Source organism: Panthera onca, chromosome B4, assembly GCF_046562875.1.
Source record: "Panthera onca isolate mPanOnc1 chromosome B4, mPanOnc1 haplotype 2, whole genome shotgun sequence".
Lineage (NCBI taxonomy): Eukaryota > Metazoa > Chordata > Mammalia > Carnivora > Felidae > Panthera > Panthera onca.
In genome coordinates this window covers 49,085,113-49,099,853 of record NC_138345.1, presented here as the reverse complement: position 1 = coordinate 49,099,853, position 14,741 = coordinate 49,085,113, and the positions used below count along the sequence as shown (strand labels likewise).

Here is a 14,741-nt window from a genome sequence, read left to right as displayed (position 1 = left end):
TACACCACACAACAGTGACTTGTCAGCTGCTATACTTATACGTGAGCTAGACTGGTTTTAGAGATGGCCACAAGGCCCTGGTACACAAGCTTTAGCCTCTTAGTGGGTACATAATGGCTTTTTCAACTTCTCTCTCAGAGCAAAGGAAGAGTTATGCCCGGGACAGTGTCAGCAGCGTGTCCGACACATCCCAATACCGTGTTGAGGTAAGATGTTTTGACGTTTGCTAAAATGTAGAATGAAACTTGAGGGACATAAAAATTTGGTAGTAAAATCAGAATTATGTTTTATTGTATTCCTATGATGTACTATGAATTGTGTTCACCTTTTTTCTTTTAGAGTTTTGCAAAATTTAGATGTAAAATATCAAAGTATCTTGTTAGTCTGGGGTCTATTTTCATAGAGAGTGAATTAAAGTAACTACTCATTTATTATTGCCAGCCTTATTTTGGTTAAAAACAGGACAAAGGCTTCTATTTTATATTATAGAATCTTGAACTTATGCCTTTGTTGGTTTCACAGAGTGGTTTGGTTTTATTTTTAATTTTACCTAAAGTCGTTAGTAGTCCTATTTAAACAGTGGTTTCTTATTAGTTTCCTGTGTTGTTATCTGTTAAGCTATATTTGCTCTTGAGTGGAATCTATTTAATGACTTTTGTTTGTAATAGAAAATATTTAAGTAGGGAGTAATTTTTAAATTGCTCTTATTTTCAGTTTTCTACCCATAGCAAGCATGCTTAATTAGATTTAAAGTTTTATTTAAGGGCATGTGTGAGTGGCTCAGTTGGTTAAGTCTTCTACTCTCAATCTCGGCTCAGGTCATGATTTCACAGTTCGTGGGATCTAGCCCTGTTTCAGGCTCTGTGCTGACAGCCTGGAGCCTGCTTGGGATTCTCTCTCCCTCTGTCTCTGCCCCTCCCTCCCTCCCTCTCTCTCTCTCTCTCTCTCTCTCTCTCTCCCTCCCTCCCTCCCTCCCTCCCTTTCTCCTCCTCCTCTGCCTCCGCCGCCGCCGCCGCCTTCTTCTTCTTCTTCTTCTTCTTCTTCTTCTTCTTCTTCTTCTTCTTCTTCCTCTCTCTCTCTCTCTCAAAAATAAATAAACGTTAAAATTTTGTTTCAGTTCAATCAAGACTTTGACAGTTGTTATAGTAGTAGTCAACTACTTCTCTCATTTATCAATGTCTGTAGTTTTCCACCTGCAGTGTAGCTTCCCTGCTGGTATTCAGCACTTAAGTAACCAAAATGAAATAAAATGGGAGGGATTGGTTTTAAGAGAATGTTATTTAAGCTGTTTAGAATTTATGTTATGTTTATGTAGCTTGACATGGCTCAGTATTAAGCAGATTTAGGTATTTTATGACTCAAGGCACTGTTGCCTCTATTCAACAAAACCTGGCTTGACTTCATTATCTCAGTAAGATAGCCATGAAGTTGTAGGTGCTTTGTGTTGGTTCCTCACCACTCTACTCACCAACTTCAATGAGGTTACCATTGCTTTCTTTTGGAAAACGTGTACTAAGAGACTGTGAGTGTTATATATATTTTTCCTTTTTGTCAATCATAAGCACTTGACTACCTTTGTTCTGGATCGGAAAGATGCAATGATAACTGTGGATGATGGAATAAGGAAGTTGAAATTGCTTGATGCCAAGGGCAAAGTGTGGACTCAAGATATGATTCTTCAAGTGGATGACAGAGCTGTGAGCCTGATTGACTTAGAATCAAAGGTAAGTTTGTAAAATTTGGACTATTTTACTTGTAAGAAAGTTCCACAGGTATTTACATTTACAAGCAGGTCATACTGTATAAAAGTGGATGAAAGTTGGATAAAATAAAATATTTTGTCAGTGATTTGAAAGAAGAAATATAATACTGCATACACATCATGCACAAAAAAATTAGTTCCTGAAACTAAAGATCAGGGATCCCTGTTCTGTTGTTTTATTTAAACCACAAACGATGAGATGAAGGAAGTGGCAAAAACAATTCAGAGCACTGAAGCAAGGCCCCCACTGGGCCTTTATGACATCTATCAATTACTTGCTAGGCCAAACCATATGCCAGGAAACGAGTGACCTGGGATGAAGAGGTGTGTCTGTGTGTACGTATTCCCTTCTCCCCAGCCATGTAGCAGGCACCTTTATTTTGCACTAGGCTGGCGGGTAAGATGCTGGAGCTCCTGAAACAGCACTTTTCTGAGCCCCATCATTTAAGAAGCACTTGAGTTGTGAAGGTAAAGAATCCAACTGTTGTAATCATTTTAGCGTATTCTGTCTGATGGGTCTTGGAGTACAATTTGCCCTTTCTTTCACCAGTCACATCCATCGTACCCTGTGAGAAAATAGCAACTGAGTGCCTCTCTGATCCTCATGGTTTCAAGTAATTCTAGGGAAGGGATATTATTTAATTAACTTTTGCAAAGAAAGAAAATTTGTTATTTCCCTGGTACTCTGAGAAATTGCATTTTATTCTGATGGAGCCAGTATTTCTTGTTTTGCCTTCGCTGGATGTCAGGGAATCAGAATTTAGAATGAATCTATGGTGTGATATATGTGTATATGTGCCGCCTGTAATAAAAGTTGATGCTTTTTATTTTTACTTTTATTAATTTATTTTTATTTATCGGAGATATTGTATTTTCTTTACTTAAAAAAATCACTGTTTCTCCCATCATGACCCACTTACTATTTGTATAAAGGCATTAGTCTAACAATAGACACTTTAAATTTATCTCATGAAATTCAGAATTCTGATTGTGAACAGAAAGTTCATTTGTTTAAGAAATAATTATGTAATCTATCAGTATTTTATTTAGTGGGCTATTTATAGGTTAAAGAGTATTCACTTTTATACTACCGAACATCTTAATCACTTTGAAGAATATATGTTTTTAGTGAGATCCTTTTGGCCCAGCTGTTTGATATTTTGGGCTGGAATAAATAAATATAGATATTTTTAATCTTTTCATCTGAGAGATTCATTGAAATAAAAAAATGTACAAATGATGTATTATTTGTAGCCCCCCCACATTTATGGTCACAGAAGATAGAGACTTCTGTGTATGACTGAGTATTACTGTTCAATGTTCAAGTAAAAAAAAATTCTGACACTATATAGCCAGAGGGGGAAAAATACCATGTAAGATGGGGAATAATCTTGGAAAGAGGCCTCAGTTTACTTCTTTTTCTCTTAAAGGCATCATCTCCACTCCATAACCTAAGGAAGTCAGTATTACCAAGTTCAGTATTTCTTCTGTTTATTAAGAAGATAACTGCATTCCTCTGCTAAATATTTCCTTTTTGTTGCTTTTTCTCCCACTCACCTTCTGGCCCCACCTTGTTTTCTGCTGTCACCTTGTATCTACTCATCCTCTCCATCCTAGGTGTTTACTCGTATTCACTGTCAGTATGATTTACACACTTTAAAAATGATGTGTACAGTGCCAAGAGCTCTTTGTGGAATCGATTATATTTATACAATAAAATTAAGACAAGTTTGTTTTTACTTTGTTTATAGAATGAACTAGAGAATTTTCCTTTAAACACAATCCAGCACTGCCAAGCTGTGATGCATTCCTGTAACTATGATTCAGTTCTTGCCCTGGTGTGCAAAGAGCCAACTCAGAACAAGCCAGATCTTCATCTTTTCCAATGTGATGAGATTAAGGTAAATGAATGGTGTATTTTTTTTTCCCCTCTGAGTAGATGTTCTGACAGCTTTTGGATTATCTACTGCAGTCATATGAGTGGTGGATTTTTAGTTTCTTAGGATTTTGTAAGGAAAACAAATACCTTAGTATGTTCCTGAGGGCTTCCAGGAAATAAAGAAGAGATAGAGTGGTATTAAAAGAAAGAAAGAAAAAGAAAGAAAGAAAGAAAGAAAGAAAGAAAGAAAGAAAGAAAGAAAAAAAGGAAGGAAAGATGCATTCTACTTATTTAAAAAAAAGCAGGCATAGATAATATATTAAATTCTTCATTGAGTTACTTGGACTTATAATTAAAAATTGATTCTTCAAGAATCATTCTTCATGGACAGTAAGTCCAAATACCATCTTATTTTATTCTGCACTAAACATGGATTATTGCGATGAAACACTTAGACACTTCCCATGATATAGATTTAAAGTTAATTTTAATTATGTGTCTTGAATAATTGCTCAAGATATGTAATCCCCAAGTGGTAATGTGAAAGTGGTTAAGCACAGTTACCAGTAAAAACATGCTATATCCTTAAGATTTGTATTTCAAAGTACACTGTAATTTTCAATGATTATAACTTGCAGTGCTTTGTTGGACATTAGAAATTATCATCAATCTTGAATATCTTTATTTCATGAGTTTATTTCTCCAAAAGGGAAATCATTTTGGGTTGAGTTGATTGGTGCTTTGTCAAAGCAGTGATTTATCACTTTGATTTTATATTATAAAACATACAGGTAATTTTTATCTGATAAAGAAGTGCTGGGAGATTAGCATAAAGTGTCACTTGATCTTTTCTGTATTTTTTGACATGATAGATAAATTAGACTGTCATCAGGATATTTTATAATTTTCTTTTTTTTTAAATTTATGTTTAGATGACTTTCTAAAAACCTTACTTGAACTGTGGCATTAGGTAGATTACATATGTGATGTTCATCAAAATTTTATATAGTACCTTTTGAAAGTCATAAAGGGCATTAAGAATTTTGCAAGGTTAGGGGCACCTCGGTGGTTCAGTTGGTTAAGTTTCCTATTCTTCATTTCAGCTCAGGTCACGATTTCACTGTTTGTGAGTTCAAGCCCTGCATCAGGCTCTGCACTGACAGCACAGAGCCTGCTTGGGATTCTCTCTCTCTCTCTGTCTCTGCCCTTCCCTCTCTCCCTCTCTCTCAAAATAAATAAACAAAAAAAATGTGCAAGGTTAGATTTGTTAAGTATGAAATTAGTATGAAAGTGTATATTTTCTCTGGAAAAATGAAATTATAATGAAATAAAATTAAAATATTTTGAAAACAGAGGACTAAGCTAAAAGACATTTTAAATCTGGTGTTTGCCTCAGTGTTTTGTTTTTTTTTTTATTTTTTTTATTTTTTTATTTTTTTGCCTCAGTGTTTTAAAACTTACCCTGAAACTAATAGTTACTGTGCTGAGTAGAGTTTCTGAATTTCAATTCTGAGGATAAAGGACTTATTTTATCTGATAGGGGATGGTAGTGTTGATGAGTCTGAAACATTTACTGAATTATTGTTTTATGTAACTAAAAGCTCAAGTACCATATATGCAGCTATATGTTTTTACTCATTAGTGCCATATTCTCCATGAGGCCATTTTTTCCTTGAGACATTGAAAATATAAACACAATGAAGTATGATGTGGTTTCTTTTATATGGGTCATGTTGCAACATCACTTTTGAGTTATGAAGTTTCTTTTTATTTTTTTCAAGCTTCTTTGAGGATTTTAAACAATGCTTCTGCCCACTTCTGTGGTAAAATTTTTCTTAGAAATATGATATCCCCATCCCCAAAAAGAAATATGATAGTCCCCCTCTCATAGGAAATTCAGGGTTCCTGGGCATCTTCAGTTTTTTTAATTTATTAATTAATTAATTATTAATTAATTAACATTTATTCACCTTTTTTGAGACAGAGAGAGACAGAGCATGAGTGGGGGAGGAGCAGAGAGAGAGGGAGACACAGAATCTGAAGCAGGCTCCAGGCTCTGAGCTGTCAGCACAGAGCCCGATGCGGGACTTGAACTCACTGACTGTGAGATCATGACCTGAGCTGAAGTCAGACGCTTAACCAACTAAACCACTTGGGCGCTCCAATAATTTATTAATTTTTTAAATTTACATCCAAGTTAGTTAGCATATAGTGCAACAATGATATCAGGAGTAGATTCCTTAATGCCCCTTACGCATTTAGCCCATTCCCCCTCCCACAACCCCTCCAGCAACCCTCTGTTTATTCTCTGTATTTAAGAGTCTCTTATATTTTGTCCTCCTCCCTGTTTTTATATTATTTTTGCTTCCCTTCCCTTATGTTAGTCTGTTTTGTATCTTAAAGTCCTCATATGAGTGAAGTCATATGTCTTTCTCTGACAAATTTCGCTTAGCCGAATACCCTCTAGTTCCATCCACGTAGTTGCAAATGGCAAGATTTCATTCTTTTTGATGGCTGAGTAATAACTCCATTGTATATATATACCACATCTTCTGTATCCATTCATCTATTGATGGACATTTGGGCTCTTTCCATATTTTGGCTATTGTCAATAGTGCTGCTTTAAATATTGGGGTGCCTGTGCCCTTTCAAAACAGCATACCTGTATCCCTTCGATAAATACCTAGTAGTGCCAATGCTGAGTCATAGGGTAGTTCTATTTTTAATTTTTTGAGGAACCTCCATACTGTTTTCCGGAGTGGCTGCACCTGTTTGCATTCCCACCAGCAGTGCAAAAGAGATCCTCTTTCTCCACATCCTCACCAACATCTGTTGTTGCCTGAGTTGTTAATGTTGGCCATTCTGACGGGTGTGAGGTGGTATCTCATTGTAGTTTTGATTTGTATTTCCCTGATGATGAGTGATGTGGAGCATTTTTTCATGTATCAGTTGGCCATCTGGATGTCTTCTTTGGAGAAGTGTCTATTCATGTCTTTTGTCCATTTCTTCACTGAATTCTTTGTTTTTTTGGGTGTTGAGTTTGATAAGTTCTTTACAGATTTTGGATACTAACCCTTTTTCTGGTATGTTGTTTGCAAACATCTCCCATTCTGTCAGTTGCCTTTTAGTTTTGCTGATTGTTTCCTTCGCTGTGCAGAAGCCTTTTATTTTGATGATGTCCCAATAGTTCATTTTTGCTTTTGTTTCCCTTGCCTCCGGAGACATGTTGAGTAAGAAGTTGTTGCAGCCGAGGTCAAAGAGGTTTTTGCCTGCTTTCTTTTTGAGGATTTTGATGGCTTCCTGTCTTACGTTGAGGTCTTTCATCCATTTTGAGTTTATTTTTGTGTATGGTGTAAGACAGTGGTCCAGGTTCATTTTTCTGCATGTCGTTGTTCAGTTTTCCCAGCACCATTTGCTGAAGAGACCATCTTTATTCCATTGGATATTCTTTCCTGCTTTGTCAAAGATTAGTTGGCCATACGTTTGTGGGTCTATTTCTGGGGTCTCTATTCTGTTCCATTGATCTGAGTGTCTGCTTTTGTGCCAGTACCATACCGTCTTGATGATTACAGCTTTGTAATGCAGCTTGAAGTCCAGGATTGTGATGCCTCATGCTTTGGTGCTATTCTGGGTCTTTTCTAGTTCCATACACATTTTAGGATTGTTTGTTCTAGCTCTGTGAAGAATGCTCGTGTTATTTTGATGGGTATTGCATTGAATATGTAGATTACTTTGGGTAGTATTGACATTTTAACAGTATTTGTTCTAACTGTCCAGGAGCATGGAATATTTTTCCATTTTTTGGTGTCTTGTTCACTTTCTTTCATAAGTTTTCTGTAGTTTTCAGTGTTTAAATTTTTCATCTCTTTGGTTAGATTTATTCTTAGGTATTTTATGGTTTTTGGTGCAATTGTAAATGGGATCAATTCCTTGATTTCTCTTTCTGTTGCTTCATTATTGGTGTGTAGGAATGCAACCGGTTTCTGTGCATTGATTTTTATATCCTGCAACTTTGCTGAATTCATAGGTCAGTTCTAGCAGTTTTTTGGTGGAATCTTTTGAGTTTTCCATATAGAGTATCATGTCATCTGTGAAGAGTGAAAGTTTGACCTCCTCCTGGCCGATTTTGATGCCTTTTATTTCTTTGTGTTGTCTGATTGCTGAGGCTAAGGCTTCCAATAGTATGTTGAATAACAGTGGCAAGAGGGGACATCCCTGTCTTGTTCCTGACTTTAGGGGGAAAGCTCTCAGTTTTTTTCCACTGAGGATGATACTAGTGGTGGGTCTTTCATATATGGCTTTTATGGTCTTGAGGTATGATCCTTCTGTCCCTACTTTCTTGAGGGTTTTTATCAAGAAAGGATGCTGTACTTTGTCAAATGCTTTCTCTGCATCTATTGACAGGATCATGTGGTTCTTGTCCTTTCTTTTATTGATGTGATGTATCACATTGGTTGTTTTGCAGATATTAAACCAGCTCTGCATTCCAGGTATAAATCTTACTTGGTTGTGGTGAATAATTTTTTTAATGTATTTGAGGATCCAGTTGGTGGTATCTTGTTGAGGATTTTTGCATCCATGTTCATCAGGGAAATTGGTCTATAGTTTTCCTTTTTAGTGGCCTCTTTGTCTGGTTTTGGAATCAAGGTAATGCTGGCTTTATAGAAAGTGTTTGGAAGTTTTCCTTCCATTTCTATTTTTTTGGAACAGCTTCAAGAAAACAGGTGTTAACTCTTTAAATGTTTGGTAGAATTCCCCTGGAAGGCCGTCTGGTCCTAGACTCTTGTTTGGGGGGGGGAGATTTTTGATTACTGTTTTGATTGCTTTACTGGTTATGGGTCTGTTCAAATTTTCTATTTCTTCGTGTTTCAATTTTGGTAGTGTATATGTTTCTAGGAATTTGTCCATTTCTTCCAGATTGCCCATTTTGTTGGTGTTTAATTGCTCATAAGGCATCTTCAGTTTTATTTAACATCCTGCGTAATAGAGAGACTTTGACAGGATGTTTATTATATCTTCCTGAAAGTAAGATATTCTTATCGCAGTAACACTGAACTAGCGTGCATTAGCCCTCACAATTATTTAGGAATGTGACCTTGGCCAAGCCATCATGAGTATTCTTCAGTTTCATTAATTATAAAACAAGGAGAACATATTAATCTTCAAGTTTCCTTTCAGCTCTAAAATTTTATGATTATCTGTGCTTATGGTAAAAGAATATACAACATACATATTTGAGAAAAACATACATAGTTACAGCGAACCAGCAGGAATAAAAAATAGAAGATGAGTACATCCTAGCAAGAATCTAATATGCAGTAATAATCACTGGCCGTAAATAAAATTCTTTGCTACTAATCTTACCTTGTTTCTCAAGAAAACCCAGTCAGATATTCTTGTTGGGAGAGTATTAGAGAAGTTAATTGTTTGGAGAAAGTTAACTTTTATCTGAAATGACAAAATAGGATACAAAAGGATACAACCTAGTGTTGGGAGTTCATTCCATGATTATAGTGTATTTGTTCTAAACTGAGAGTATCTGCTGGGTCTGAGTGATATGTTGCAGTAGGTTAATAGGCGCCCACTGGAGCCTGAGGATGAGAATGGGAAAGGAGCTCTGTTCCTCACGCGTTCACTTCTATTTCCTTCATTTCTCCTTAGGCAGAGATTTTCCCCCAGTTATGCTTTCTGCATATACCTATACTTCCAGCACATGCAAATCCCTCTCCTCTTTGCCTTTATGCGAGGATAACTTATGTCTAAACTAATGGAATCTGGACTAGATAATCTTTAAAAATTTCTTCGCGTTTTAAATTTTGTCTTTGGGGCGCCGGGGTGGCTCAGTTGGTTAAGCGTCCGACCCTTGATTTTGGCTCAGGCCATGATTTCACAGTTCGTGGGGTTGAGCCCTGTGTCGAGCTCTGCGCTGACAGAGTGGAGCCTACTTGGGATTCTCTCTCTCCCTTTCTCTCTGCCCCTCCCCCACTTGCATTCCCTCTCAAAATAAATAAACAAAATAAATAAATAAATTTGGCCATTATAAAGTTCACCATCAAAAAACCTCAAGAGTCATGTTTGGAAAGCACGTTTAAAAAAAAGAAAACACTTCTTTTGTGTCAAGACACTTACTGATTCAGACAGGAAACATAATCCCTTTTTTGTTGTTGTTTGAACCTACATATCAAGACAAGAAAAATCTATGACCTCCTGTCTTCCATTGCAGGCAAACCTCATTAGTGAAGACATTGAAAGTGCAATCAGTGACAGTAAAGGAGGGAAACAGAAGAGGCGGCCCGAAGCCCTGAGGTAAAATCATTAAAAGAGATTGAGGGGTAGAATTGTTTTGTTTGTTAGAAAAGTTTTTTCATTTGTGGTTTTTTGTTTTGTTTTTTGCTCTAAAGATTTAGAAAGATTGCCTTCAGTGAAGGTATATTTTAGAGATTACAACCTGTGATTTCAACTCATTTGCTCTTCTGAGTTTGTCGGTTTATGGGTTTATGTGTGCACATTTTCCCTCCATGTTTCTGGTCTGTCTCTGAGAAGGCTTCTCTCCCACGTGTGTTGTCCAAGAGAGTCAGGACTGATGAGTGACAATTTAAGGGAAGGTCAGCCTAGGGGAGTACAAATAGATATGAGGAATATAGTTAGTTCACAGCCTTTCCAAATCACGGGAGACACAGGAAAAAAAAAATAAACCTAGTGATCAGTTGAATTAAAATGTTCCTATGATTTTGTATTTGATGTACATTTGTAAATATATATAATATGAAATGGTTAGGAAACCCTTATTGTTCTACCTCTTGACATAGTTCCTAAGGTTGAAGAACTAATACCATAAACTGAGAGAATTGATAGAAAGTAAGATGGTAAAAAATTCTTTTTTTTTTTTTCGTCTTTTTTAGGATGATTTCAAAAGCAGACCCTGGTATACCGCCTCCACCAAGAGCTCCTGCCCCAGTGCCCCCTGGGACTGTTACCCAGGTGGATGTTAGAAGTCGGGTGGCAGCCTGGTCTGCGTGGGCAGCTGACCAGGGGGACTGTGAGTGTTTCTAGAACTGCTACTTCTTGAACATTTATTATGGGTTGTGACATAGTTCTTGCTTTCAAATTCTGATGCTGATTTCTGAGCTAAAGCCTGAGGTTAGCTTTTTTAATTGAAACAAAACTTAGAAAAGAAATTTAAGCCTTGGACACTATAAGACTATTGTATACGAGAGTTCAGGCCAGTCATTTAAATAAATATGGTGTTAGGATTATGGTCCCTTTTTTTTTTTTTTTTTTAAATGCAATCAAAGATGGGAAGTTTGACTCAGCTAACAAAAAGATGGTAACATGATATATACCAAACAAGAGTTTTTTAAAGACTATACTTCAAAATTCTTTCCATTGTTATTACCTTACCACTGTCCTTTTTGGAAAAAGTGTTGTGCTTTCATGAAAAGGATATCAGGGTAGTATTAGGACAAGAGTAAAATGCATTCTCCATCTGGCTAAGCTTGTCAAAGGGGCCCTTGTGGGCACCATCATTTTACTTTGGTATTCTTTTTAAAAGACAAATCACAGCATAGAACATAGTGTAACATTTTACATGTCAGAATGTTTCTTGCCAAATATGAAATTGTTATGACCGATAATGCCTTATGATATGTTGTTAGGTCCAGTGTCTTCATTATAAGGGTTAATAATTGTGATCCAGCAAGTTTGAATTTGATGAAGCTTCACTCTTTTGCCTCACAGTACAATAGACTTCTTAAATCACTTATCCTTTATCTAATAAAGCATTATTCATACAGGATATCTAGCAGGGTAGGTAAACAATAGAACTTGGTGGCCAAAATGAGTTACACTGGGCTTGATTTTGAATCTGATGAGTTGCAAGTTAGACTCTGGAATAAGACCAGGATCTACTGTGTGACCTTGGACAGTATCCCTCTGTGCTTCAATCTCACTTGTAAAATGGGGATAATAATTCATGGGTTGCTGTGAATCTGAAAGCAAGTAACGCCTCTAACAGTATCTCTTGCAGTGTTGTACACATAATGTGTGGTTGGTCTCACTTTTGCCAAATGGAGTTCATTTTATTTCTGAAATGCTTTCCATTTTATTTAGTTTTTTGTTTTGTTTTGTTTTGTTTTGTTTTGTTTTGTTTTTTGGTATCCTTGAAGTTATTTTTAGAGATTTACACATAAGCCCAGCTACCAAACAGATGAAAGAAAGAAATCTTTGAAACATCCATTTATCAAAAGTGAAGTAACAGAATTACTTACTTTAACTTTTATAACAATTTCTGTTTTTAGAAATTTATAAGGTAAATTTCTGTTGATGCTTTTTTTTTTTTGTAAAATTTTGTGTTTAAAAAACTGGTAGGAGTTTATAGTGTTTTTTACTTTTTGTTCTTATGGTACTTTTGTTGTTGCTGCTGTTTGGCGGAAGAAATGTGGGTTTTGAGAGAGATCAAAATGGTCTTCCTTGAAGTTGAGGAAGGATAAGACATCTTAAGTTTACAAATATTCTGAATAAAATTGTAAAAACATCTGTAAAACTAATATAATTTACAGAAAAGAGAAAATTTGTTCCTGGGGTGTTTGTGGGCTCTCATTAGGTTTTGTCTAAAATATGCTGTGCATTCTCATCTATTTAAATTAGAGTAAGAAACGGTTTTCAGAACTTCTAATTTTCTACTAGACCAAATAGAACATAACACTTACCCATGTGAGGTTCTGTCTGGATCCAGGCCAGTTTTTAGTTGGAAATCCACTGCACGCTCCCCTGCTTCCGTGACCCCCCCCCCGCAAGAAGTATCTTTTGGTCCCTCTGCAAGTTCTGGCTGACTCAGGCTAAAATCTCCTTTGAATCCTTGACATAGCCTTACCCATGACTTCTAAAAGTGGTCTCTGTAGAATAGTGGCAGAAGGGGTCCTAGGTGATGAAAAAGTCTGCAAGATACTGCACCTCTCCCTTATCTCACCTGCCAAGTGACATTTTGGGACCTATCTGGAGTTCCTACTAGCTATATTTCAAGGTCAACTTGCTGCTTTCTGTAGTATACAATACCCAAGGAAGTAGCTAACCCATGCAAAACAGCATTTAACTGGCAAGATTTCATGAATGTAAATTCTAATTATCTTAAAGTACTTTACAGCCACTAATTAAGTTTCATAAGACTCTGTAATTTCTTCTTTTGTGTGTGGGGGGGTACCTATTCCTTTTTTGGGGAAAAGTTAGGCATAAAAAGGCATAGCAATACAGAATTTTGAGTATTTTTTTTATAGTTTTCTGTATTGAATATCATGAGTCATGATGTATTATGAGTTGTATTTCCATTATTGATGGTACATTTTTCCTGTTTCATCTGTACAGTTTTTGTTTTTTTTTATTCCATATACTGTGAAATGTTTGTAGAAGTATCTGTGTTTAGTAGTAGTGTTAACCAGGAAGGAGATCATGATAATGACCTTACAATTAACATCATGCTTTAGCTCAATGAGCTAACTTAATATCTTGAATGCTCTTAAGATATCTATTATTTAATTTACAAATCCTGTAGGGCATTTATACTTTTAAAGTTTAAGTCAGTGAACCCAACATTGCATGTTTTAAGCTTAATGACATTTTAAAAAGCACTTTACTGGGGCGCCTGGTTGGCTCGGTCGGTTAAGCATCTGACTTCGGCTCAGGTCGTGATCTCATGGTCCGTGAGTTCAAGCCCCACATCGGGCTCTGTGCTGACAGCTCAGAGCCTGGAGCCTGTTTCAGATTCTGTGTCTCCCTCTCTCTCTGCCCCTCCCCTGTTCATGCTCTGTTTCTCTCTGTCTCAAAAATAAATAAACATTAAAAAAAATTTTTTTTAAATAAATAAAAAGCACTTTACTGTCAGAATTTTTTTATTTTTTATTTAAAAAAAATTTTTAAATGTTTATTTTTGAGAGACAGATTGAGAGAGAGAGAGAGAGAGAGAGAGAGAGAGAGAGCGCACAAGTAGAGGAGGGGTAGAGACAGAGAGGGAGACACAGAATCTGAAACAGGCTCCAGGCTCTGAGCTGTCGGCACAGATCCTGATGTGGGGCTTGAACTCAGGAAAGGTGAGATCATGACCTGAGCTGTAGTCGGAAGCTTGGCTGACTGAGCCACCCAGGTGCCCCTACTGTCAGAATTTTAAAAAGGACTTTACTGTCAGAACCCCCAAAGCTTTATTATAATCAAAGTGTTGGAATGTGTAAGAATTGGGATGTTTGTTGCGTTAGAAATAGTTGGCCAGTTTTTGACGGGTAGGTGCTTAAATGTGAGTTGGTACTTGTTTTCTTCTGTAGGAATTATAGGATGAGAAGTTAGGATTGGTTCCACAGGCAGCTGTCAGGAAGAAGGGAGAATAGCGGGGAAGTTACAGGGTGAATCAGCATTGTGAAGGTTGAAAGCTCTGCCCGAGTCCTTCTTTTTTAGTGGTAGCAAGAGTGCATGTCATTCATAGATGACGAGCAATTTTGATTCTGTATCTAAAGAAGGTGTTCTCTTTTGTGAATGGTACTCTTTTCATGTTCCATTGCCTATATTGATACTGCTCAGGCAACAGGTGGAAAGACTTAATGATTTCCTTTCTTTAGTTGAGAAGCCAAGGCAGTATCATGAGCAGGAAGAAACGCCTGAGATGATGGCGGCCCGAATTGACAGAGATGTGGTAGGTCTACCATTCATCTTTAGATCATTGGCTTTTTGTTTTGTTTTGTTTTTTAAAGGGGAGAAAATATCAACAGGGAAAATGAAGTTGATTTAAATAAAGGTGTTTTGTGGAAAGTATATTTTCTCTTTCCATTGGTGGTTATGCCCTTTGAATTATTTATCTTAACTGTTTTTTGCCTTTATGCCAATATTTAGTAGAATAGGGCTCTGATAGAAAACTAGCATATTAACTAGTTTGCAAAGGAATTTAAACTGAATTATCAGATTTGAGGGATTTTAACTTTTTCATAGTTTGTAATTCATAATTGAAATATCTTTTAAATATATCTTCATGACATTTATTAAAAAATATTTTATAATTCCTAAAAAATAAAATGTAAATTTTAACTCTTTATAAAGGATAAGGCTGTATTTATTTTTATT

The 14,741-nt window shown here is 36.3% G+C and overlaps 1 protein-coding gene across 5 annotated transcripts in view; it reads left to right on the top strand.

The window, feature by feature from the left end:
- The window catches only part of EPS8 (EGFR pathway substrate 8, signaling adaptor), a 188,124-nt gene that overhangs the window by 128,425 nt on the left and 44,958 nt on the right, over nt 1–14,741 (top strand). For all 5 annotated transcript variants that reach the window (XM_078450070.2, XM_078450068.2, XM_078450069.2 and 2 more), the window contains 6 exons: nt 139–206; nt 1,563–1,724; nt 3,514–3,663; nt 9,865–9,947; nt 10,544–10,680; nt 14,243–14,316. In XM_078450070.2, the coding sequence (XP_078306196.1) occupies nt 139–206; nt 1,563–1,724; nt 3,514–3,663; nt 9,865–9,947; nt 10,544–10,680; nt 14,243–14,316 (674 nt within the window). The remainder of the gene's footprint in view (nt 1–138; nt 207–1,562; nt 1,725–3,513; nt 3,664–9,864; nt 9,948–10,543; nt 10,681–14,242; nt 14,317–14,741) is intronic.